This window comes from Lathyrus oleraceus, chromosome 2 (assembly GCF_024323335.1).
Source record: "Lathyrus oleraceus cultivar Zhongwan6 chromosome 2, CAAS_Psat_ZW6_1.0, whole genome shotgun sequence".
NCBI classification, from domain to species: Eukaryota; Viridiplantae; Streptophyta; class Magnoliopsida; order Fabales; family Fabaceae; genus Lathyrus; species Lathyrus oleraceus.
Window position 1 is genome coordinate 478,134,539 of NC_066580.1, and position 10,260 is coordinate 478,144,798.

At 33.2% G+C, this 10,260-nt stretch overlaps 1 protein-coding gene across 1 annotated transcript; it reads left to right on the top strand.

Moving 5' to 3' along the window:
- Window positions 1-217: 217 nt before the first annotated feature.
- On the top strand, window positions 218-7,217 carry LOC127120591 (E3 ubiquitin-protein ligase HOS1). Its single transcript, XM_051051066.1, has 10 exons — window positions 218-500; window positions 1,638-2,028; window positions 2,267-2,401; window positions 2,503-2,678; window positions 3,163-3,564; window positions 3,669-3,827; window positions 4,226-4,723; window positions 5,483-5,620; window positions 5,819-6,534; window positions 6,661-7,217. The coding sequence occupies exons 1-10, from the start codon at window positions 381-383 to the stop codon at window positions 6,830-6,832; spliced, it is 2,907 nt and encodes a 968-aa protein (XP_050907023.1). The 5' UTR covers window positions 218-380; the 3' UTR covers window positions 6,833-7,217.
- The last annotated feature ends 3,043 nt before the right edge of the window (window positions 7,218-10,260 follow it).

The window sequence follows — 10,260 nt, forward strand, 5'->3', positions numbered from 1 at the left end:
AAATTATTTAATATGTAAAAAAATAAAATGGATTTTTTTTTAAATTGAAGGGGTGATGGAATAATTGTTGGAGTATGTATGGTAAAGTTTTCAATATAAAGAATTATTAGTGAAAATGGGCCGTTTTATAAAAATAGAAAATGTGGGCCCAAATACATTCGGGCAGTAACTCTTCGGCCCGTGTTAGTTGTCACGAAAAATTGTAGAAGCAAAAAAAAAAAAAACGGTGTTTCAAAAACCCTGCAACTCCAATCTGTGAAAGGTTTCCCTCTATTCTCTCTGAGCATTGATGTGTTCCTTCCGTGAACTGTAATCACCACTAATACCCAATCTCACCTTCAATTTCGTGTTCGGAAAAAAATCTGACGGAGTTCACTATAATGGATAGGAAGCTCAACGGAGGCACCGCCGTTATATCGAGCTCCAGTGGCGCCGCCGCCAACATTGTTAGATCTTTTTCCCCATCAATACAACCTAACTACAGTAGCCGATTAGTTCAGGTAATCTTAATTCCCTCTTAATTTCGATTTCTGTGTTTTTTTTGTCGTTGAGCTTCGTAAACCCTAGCTTCCAGTAACGCACCGTTTGAACTGTATAGTTTACTAGTATATTGCAAATGAAGACCATTAGAGTAGTAACTGTTTTATTGCTCTATGTGAAGTTCTTGAAAACCTACTTAGAAATTGAGTTATTCGTGATTTTACAATTTTCATGTTCATTAGTCTTAGTACCTAACATGTTTGGGCCGGGTTATGTATCTTGTTTTTGTGGCATGGAAATTTTCTAGGTTGAGGTAACAAGCTAATAATTGATCAAAGAAAGTGAGCTCATGTCATTTGTGGAACCTATTGGTAGTCATAGTTATCAAGCTTGGATAGAATAGAAGTGCTTAGTAGCTGACTTAAAAAAAGCTATAATGGGATGAATGCTATGCTGAATTTCTGTATACCTATTAATTGACTAATGCTATATATATTTAAATGCCAAAACATTCAATAATACTCACTATTCATGAAATATGCATAAATGAAGTAGCTATTAAATGTTGCTGGTATTAAGCAAATTATATAAGTAATTACCAAGAAAATAACTCAAGAAAACAAACAAGTTTAAGCATCTAATGCTTAAAGTAACTAAACATTAAATTTCAAAGTAAAAAAATGACGAATAAAACAAGTTTTTTTTATATTATGTAGCATTTAGAGGCTATCACAACTGCAAACATCTGCAATTTCGGCCTTTGTAGGGGGTGTTAATGCCACTATAGCAGATTGCTCTGTTACATACTTCCAGTAGTGGTAACTGGCTGCTCCAGTCCGTCATGTTGCAATTGTGTTGTGAAATTCTTTAGAAGTCCTAAAGATACTCTTTTCAATGCAAAGCTTTCTCTTGTTGCTTCCTTAAGTCCTAAAGGCACCTGTTAGCACGACTATTTATTTCTATGGATAGTGCATTAATCTTACCTATGTCGAATCCTTTTTTTTTATTTAAACAGAATTTTAGTTTGAATCTTATTGTGCCTATTTAGCCGAAGAAATAACTGTATTTTGCGGTAAATAGAGGTTACCATTTCATATTTATCAAACAAAATACTGTGTGAGGAAAGGGGGAAAATGGTCTTTGATGTTTTATTTCAGGAAACATTGGAGCACTTGGCTGCAATTGATCTGATTGAGTTGTGCAAAGAAGCTAAAGTTGAGCGCTGCCGAGCCACTAGAGATTTGAGAAGCTGTGGTCGTTATGTCCACCATGTGTTGAATTCATGTGGGCATGCTTCATTATGTGAAGAGTGTAGTCAACGGTGTGACATCTGTCCAATTTGTAGAGTCCCAATTCCGAAGAGTGGTACTAAACTGCGTCACCGACTTTATTACGAGTGTATGGAAGCTGGCCTTATTTCCAAAAGGTGTGACGAGAGATTTCAAGAAATAGAAGACGGGGAGAAACAATTAACTGCTGACGTCCAACGCCTTTATTCTTTATTTGATGTCGCATTTGAGAATAACCTGGTTTCCTTAATTTGCCACTGTATCCTTTCAATGGCAGTCATTTTTTTAGCACAATTATAGTTTTTTAAAAAGAAAATACCTATTATTTGTTAAAGAAAGGTATGTTAGAACATTGTGTTCATATTAATTTTATTGTTGGAGAAAAACTCATAGTTTGTATTAATTCTCCACTCTCCATGTTTCGTATATTGGTTTTATTTTCTTGTAATGTCACATATTATCTCTACTTTGCATTTTCTTGACCAGAAACTTTACAGATATTACAGATGTATGTATGGATGAAACAGCTGTTTCCAGTGATCCTGTCATAGCATTTTTGTTGGATGAAGTGGTAGTGAAGGATTGGTGCAAGAGGACATTCAAAAATATCATGACTGAACTACAAGGAATTTGTATCCCAAATCATTTTAAATTGTTGGTATCTAAAGCTAATCAGTAGTATGACCTATTTTTCAGACTCATTAATATTTGTCTCCCTAACAATTTTTACTAGATAATCTTGACATCTCAGGAATGAAAGAGAGATTAAGTTTACTTCTGAAATTTTCATCATACTTGAAGGGCATATCAAATGTGCTAGACATTTTGGAGTCATCTTTTAAGGGTACTCTTTCAGCACAACTTCATGATCTGCACCATCTTCAAGAGAGCATATTAAAGACAAAGCAGGTTTAGTTTGCAAGAGTTTGAGCTCAATGTAGAATCCTATAACAATTTACAGTTTTTGCAATTGCATTGATATTTGATTTGACATGTTTCTTGCTTAGATCACCTGGTGTAAAATCATCTGGACAAGGAGATATCTCTTTCTTTTTATAGTATTTCTAGCTATTTCCGTTAGGATTCGTGTTTAAAGTTTAAATGATGTTATGTTTTTGTTGTATATGATTTATACCCTAATTTTGAAAGTATGGATGTCACGACCTTTGTATAGAAAATCATAGTGATGTTATATGTTGTGTTAGGAGGCTTTTAGTGGAAGGGGCTGATATTAGTCCATACCCTTTAATTATATTGTTTGTATACCCTATTTTGATTACCTTCTATATCTTTCTGTTTCCCACTGTCCCAGAGATATGAAGTTCTTATAAGTATAGAATAGCTCGCTGCGATCCTCATTCTGCTGATTAATTTATTTGATTGTTGTACCCAGCATATGGAGATTGTTATCTGGTGTACCAGACATGAATTTTTGGATAATGTGAGATCTCGCTTTTCCAATAGTTCATCATGGGCTTCAGTTGTTCGCAAACGGAAATCAGAAGCAATTAGACGTGCTTGGCCAGATGCAATAAATGAATCAACGGAGTCAAAAGGACATGATGGATCTCTATTTATTGAAGATGCATTGAATAATCTTGATTTGGAGGAGGAGATGATGCCTGAAATTGGAGATGGATTAGAAGTTGCAGCCTTGCAGAAAGATGGAGCATCAATTTTCAGGTCCAATACTGATCAGGTGCTGAGTTGCTATCCCTTCAAAAATCTTCGAGCAGCTGCTGACTTACTCTTTTTGCATGGAAGTTCTGATGTGGTGATTGCAAAACAAGCAATTGTATCCTTTTACCATCCTTGCTTTTTGTGGATTTGGAACTCTGGATGTTTCTGTCGGTAATGATTATTATTGTCAATATTTCTTTCTTTCCTTAACTTCTGTAGTTTCTGTATTATTTGTACGATCGCCACTGGACCATTCCTGATGAAGAATGGAGAGACATATTAGAGGACTTTGCAGCTACATTTAGTATAAGCAGACACTCTTTACTCGAGTCTTTGACTTTTTACCTTCTTGATGATCATACAGATGAAGCTTTACAGGTAACTTCAATATAAAATTATGGTTGATGATTTTCGGTGCTTGTTTACCATAGTAAAAACTAAAGATAGATATATATTTACATCAAGATTGCTTTACTGATTTCTTTTAACTACTAGCTGATGATAAGGAATATATTCATCTAGGGAAAAGAATCTAGGCACTCTAGCAGTATATATACTGTTATATTGAAATCTTATGTTTGATCATTATATGAAACATGCTAGTTTATTATTAAATAATAGAAGCTAGAAAATAAAATCCCCCCTTCCCAATATTTAAAGTAAGCTAAAAACTGAACTCGGAATAGTTGTGGTAAAACATGTTGCATATTGTAATAATATATTGTGGACCCGTTCTTTTCCTTTTAGAGTAGTAATGTGATTTATTACTCTGTTAGGAAGCGTGTCGCATTCTTCCTGAGATATCTGGCCCAACTTCCCATCCTAAAATTGCAGAAGTACTGTTAGAAAGGGGTAGTCCTGATACAGCTCTCATGGTTTTGAGATGGTCTGGGCGTGATGGTGGACTGCAAATGAATTCACTTAGGGATGCTGTCACCGCAGTGCGGGTAAGGATTGAGTGTGGGCTTCTGACTGAGGCATTCATGCATCAGAGAGTTCTCTGCACCAAATCAAAAGAAAAGACTTTCAATAGAGGATTGTCTGGGGATACCAAGGAGAAACAAAAAGGCCAAAATAGTAATGGGGTTGAGTGGGTGGAGGTCCTGGTAACAGAGATTTGTTGCCTTTGTATTCGGAGAAACTTGGCGGACCGAATGCTAGAATTGCCGTGGAATTCTGATGAAGAAAAATATATACACAAGTGTCTTTTGGAATATGCTATCGAAGACCCCCTAAGGACAACTGGAAGTCTACTCGCTGTGTTTTATATTCAGGTAATCAACTTCAATAGCTGTCGCCTCTAACAACATTAATGCTACTGATTTTTTGATCTTGTTAGTCCGTTTATCTTGTTGCTTTTCTTGTGGTGGTCTTTGCAGTTGTAATTTTTGAATCTTGCAAATGTAATTTTGCTCCCCTTGTTCAATTCTGGTCCATATCTTGCATATGGCACTGTTATCCACCTATTTGACTTTTCGTATCTTGGTAACAACAGTTATGCATATTTCTTGCATATGGCACTGTTATCCACCTATTTGGCTTTTCGTATCCTTGGTAACAACAGTTATGCATATTTCTTTAGTATGTACTATGTACTATCATCAAGCCCTTGCTTGTCAATTACTTATACCCCACCCCAGAGCACATACAGTTCCCTCTGGTTTATCCTGAGAAATGGTCTTTGCCACCCGAAATTGTCTCTATTTTCCTTACTTAATCTATTTCTTGTATATGCTTAATATGCAACTTAGGGATGTGACCTTGGAAATGGTCTTTGCCTTCCTGGATTTTTACGCCGCTTTTAAAGCATGATCATTGAATCATAATATGTGTTGTTGTCAACCCTGGTTTTGATGTGGGTTTTGTATACCTAACTTTCATATTATGTTATAATTCTGACATAAATAAGCTTCTAACTTTCTTTTGCTTCTTAAATGTCAGATTAATTTAGCATAACTTTCTGAGTGTGCTAATTAATTTTGACAAAAAATGAGACTGAATTTATGGCTTATCAAGTTCATACTCTGTTTCAGCGCTACAGATACTCTGAAGCATATCAAGTTCATACTAAACTTGAAAAGGTGGAGCAAGACTTCATTTCAAAAGGTTCTATCAGTCAAGAATTTCTACCAAGATTAGAAACAGCTATTCAATGGAGATCTAATTTAGTTGTAAGTAATTTAAAATATAGTTTTTCCTAACACTTATTTTCTGGCAGATTTATCCTCGAACCACAACATGCAATAGTTATTTTTTTCTGGTTTGCAGTCACAGCATATATTGTGCTGGATCTATAAATATTTCACATGTTTAGAAAACTGTCATTGTTACATTGAGCTTCAAAATAATTTTACATTTGAATAAAACAGAACAGAAGTTTGGAGTTGTTGCCAGAAGTTGAGCGGGAACAACTGAAAAGCGGAAATTTGATTGAGGATGCTGCTACTTCTCATGGGGTAGCTGAAATTCCTAATAAATTTGACGTTCATCAGGTTCAAGATTCAACATCAACCAGTTTATTGATTCCTTCGTCTGCTAATCCTTCTCTCATGCTACATAAAGATCACACACCCACATTGTTAGGCTCTTCAACTTTAGCAACTTCGGCTAAAATAGGCACACCTTTCCCAACTACTGGCCCTGAGCTTGGTAATTTCATTAACTCATCACATCCTCACGAGGGGTTACTTACCAATAATGAGAGGGTTTCAAGCCGCCAAGCTAAAATTGGCAAAATTCTCAGATATGATAACACTCCAACTCCAAGGAATCACAGGATCCGTCTTATGAATGGCTCGCCACCGAAAGCATTTAGCAGATCAGCAAGCAGTTCCCAGGAAAATGTGCGAGACAAAATATTGCCTGGAGTTGAACGAAACTTGCTTTTTGGCCATGATCAATCTACCAGTCCCATGTTCTCCTGGAAGGCTACAGCTAATTCTGTTACTAGATCCACGTTCAACTCTCCTAAAGAATTTGCAAATGACCTCCCAAATATGTATAATAGTAAGAATGTACAATCACATAAAGATGATAATAGTTGGAATGTCATGTCTACTAATGATCCAATGGATGTTTCTCTGAGGTAAATATCTAGTTACCCCTTTAATTTTATTATTCGTTTCTTTTCTTTCCTTGATATTAATTGCTCTGTACAATATTGCTTTAATATTGTGTAGACTGAATCCTTATGTGCACTTCATTTCTTTAGCCAAACGAAAAAGAAATTAAATGCTGAAGTAAACATCAATGGTGGACCAAGATGGAGATCTGATGAAACTAGTGACGAGGAAGCAGAACAAGGTCGGGATAATGTGATGGATATAGCTCATTATGCAACTCCATCCAGGAAAATTAGACGAAGCAGAGTTGCCAGGAGATGAAAACACAACTTGTTTGGCAATATGATTCTGTTAATTTCACGAGAAGGAACAAGAAAGTGCACATGTAACAGTTTTTTTTAGGATGAGAGCTTTGCCTTTTGGAAATTCGAGCTTTTACTTGCACATTTACACCGGTCTCGGTATTAAAGCTAAAATTCGATGACAGAAATACTTATCAGAAGGTGCATTTTTATGTCCTTTTCGTCCAGTGTTTATCCTGGTTGTTATATTTTCTTCTCTTGGAGGAATATTATATAAAATGATGTTGAGAAAATTTAAAGGCGAAGTAAGGGATGTATGTATTGATATGTGTTGATATTCTTCTTTTGTGAAGGCGCGGAAGGTTAAGTTCACATTTTTGGTAATTTATTTTGCACTTCTTGGAGCTGAGATTTTAAGTAGCTAGCTTTATATTCATGATGATGACGATGATGAATAACTACGCAACATCCCTTTAATAGAATTGTTTTACTAGATTGTGTTTGGCAATGACAAATTTAATAGAGTAATTTTGACATATTTGTTATGTAAGTTGCTGACAATAAATTGAATCAATTCGTATATAATTCAAAATTTGATTTGATAAATTTTTGAACTTCTTTTAAGAATCAAATAAGCTGAATATGAAAAAAGATTAAGTTTGTTAACTAAATGAGTTAAACTTGGATCATGAATAGTTTAATTTCTTCAGGTTCATAAACTGTTTATGGTATGTCTTGGTCCCCTAATCATTTAGTATGTCTTGGCCCCCTTCACTTGAGATATGCCCACTGCCCTTCGTGGTCAAGGTTAATATAATCTCCACAAAAGAAAATGAATATAGATAAAATGTGGCAAACAAGTTCAAACAATGTTAAGAAAATCTCCCAAGAAAGTAGGTTAGAAGTCACTTGTCTTGGTTACATTCACTTGAGATATTCTTAGTGCCCTGGTCATGGTTAATATAATTTCCACGAAGAAGAAAAAATGAATGTAGATAAAATGTGGCAAGCAAGTTTAAATAATGTCAAGAAAATCTCAAAAAAAAAATGTTAAAAGCCGAATTCTCACGATTTCAAAAACCTTAGAAAATGGGAGCAAAGCAAAATAAAAAAATGTTGAATTTTGTTTTAAAGAAGATGGAGCAATCACACAATATTATGCAAACTTAATCAAATACTTGAACAAAAGAGTTCTTGAAAAACACAACGAAGGAAGTAAAAAATACTTAGATCGTTCGAGGAAAAAACAAGAGAGGTTAAAATGACGCTCAAAAACTCTTTTTTACCCTATTCATTCACTAAGTATTATACGATCCATTGCGCACCACCAACAGTTATATATTTTTAAATATTCAAAATGTGAGAAAATGATGTAGAAATCACTTTAAAAAATCAAATTGTTAAAAAAAATTAATAAAAAACCAATTTATTACAAAAATAATAATTTAAAGGATCCTGGTATAATTTTGCATATAAATTTTAATAATCTTAGATTGCTTTATAAGAAATGAATGGATTATAAGTTATAAGATTTTGTGATGTTGACTGGGTTAGAGATAGATTTGAAAGAAAAAGAATTAGTGGAAGTCATAAATTCATTGATAAAAGTTTAATCTTTTGGCCAAGAAAAAAATTCAATTATAACATTATCAACAATCGAAGTAGGCGCATATTAACAACAACTTGTAGCACTCGATTTTTCTACATCAACTATAAAATTATTAGATAAAACAAAATAATATTATTCCTATCTTATGTGATAATACTTTTATGTGATAATATTTATGTAATTTATTTATTAAAAAAATACAATTTTACATTCAAGAGCTAAATTTATTGAAATTAAACATCATCTCATTTGAAATTATACTTCTTCAATGTACTCATAAAAAAATGTAACTATAACATATAATTGTAGTATTTAAATTTATTGGCATAGTCTCGCGGGAGCCTGTTGCAAAGATTCTATGTGATAACTATCATCTCTTAAAAAATAATTTTGTTCGTTAAAATATGATTGTTTTTCATCCTTAAAAAATAGGAGATTGTTGAAACAAAATTAAACTGAAGAAGTATGTTTTATATTATAGTTTTGATAATAACACATTATAAGAGAATCAAATAATACTCAATTCTCCAAAATATAATACTCAATCTCTATCTATCACCTCTAGTTAGCTCCAAGCTTTAATGTCAACTTATTTGATCCTTTTGGTAGATGTTCAAGTTACTATCCTTCTCGAGTTCATTCCTCTTGTAACCAATATTCTCATTAAAAAAACTAATTGTTTTCCTTCTCAAATGTTCAATTTGAGAATCAAATAAGAAATATTATATAAGGTATAAATGGTACAAACTTTGCATAACAAAAAATACAACACAATATGAGATAATACATTCTCCGAATATTATGGACAGAAAAAAAACTGTTGCAGAAGTACAAGATCTCAACAACTCATTTACTTAAAGGAAAAAATCATAAAAAGTGAAGCTAATAAAATCTAAACTTCCCACTGTTTTATTCATTCCAATAAACGTTGAAACAATTATGTGAAAAGATTCTAAGATAATCAACTTGAGAAGAAAAAAATAAATTAAAAAAAAGACCATATAAAGAAGAAACTTTATTGAAAGTAAATATATAAATAAATAAGCAATTTCATCGTAATACTTTTTTTTTAAAGATAAAAAAATACTTGTATTTGTATCAAAAGTAATTTATGAACGATATTGTGTAAATACTTTATCAATTATACATTTATATGATTGTAATATTAAAAGGGTTAAGTGTTAACCAAGTTTTTTTTAGAAAATAAAGAGATTTAGTTGAGATTAGTTTTTTGTGATTGAGAAATCTAAAATATAGGTAAGTTGGACACGTAGATATTTATAATTAATTTGGCTATAATAAAAATCTCTTTGTGTGAGGGGACCAGACGTAACGCTAAGTTAAGGGGGTAAAATAGGATAAACTAGGGTCGTTAATCTTTCTTCCCTCATCTCAGTACCTTTCAGTATTTGGGATTGAATTTAACTTTAGTTAAATTTTCAAAAAAAAATTTAGTGGGTCAGTGTCGCATCTCGAAAAATATGATCATTCGCGATGGTTGTGGAAAAAATAATCCGAACAAAGTCGTTACCGAACTTTATTTATCCCAATGAAGGAATATGAAAATATTGATAAAACCTTTAAAGAGTAGAAAATGACCATCGCAACCAAATTCGGGTGCGAAACTCGATTACGCAAGGGAAAAATACTAGCACCCCTCACGTCCGTTATAATCAACGGGACCCTTTTGGTTAAACTTGCTATTGAATGTTAGCTTATGTTAATTGTTTTCTTCGAGTAATAAAAGTGAAAAAGAAAAATAATGGAGTCGCAAAAATATTTTTATTAGGGTGCTTGACACGATTACGAGTCTTGCTCCTACGTATCTCCAAATGCGA

Bases quoted from the DNA above. Each gene is read 5' to 3' on its own strand.
- LOC127120591 (XM_051051066.1), top strand. From the start codon at position 381: ATGGATAGGAAGCTCAACGGAGGCACCGCCGTTATATCGAGCTCCAGT. The intron at 3,565-3,668 runs GTATCCTTTTAC...TAACTTCTGTAG, and splicing joins TGATTGCAAAACAAGCAATT to TTTCTGTATTATTTGTACGA. The intron at 5,621-5,818 runs GTAAGTAATTTA...TGAATAAAACAG, and splicing joins AATGGAGATCTAATTTAGTT to AACAGAAGTTTGGAGTTGTT.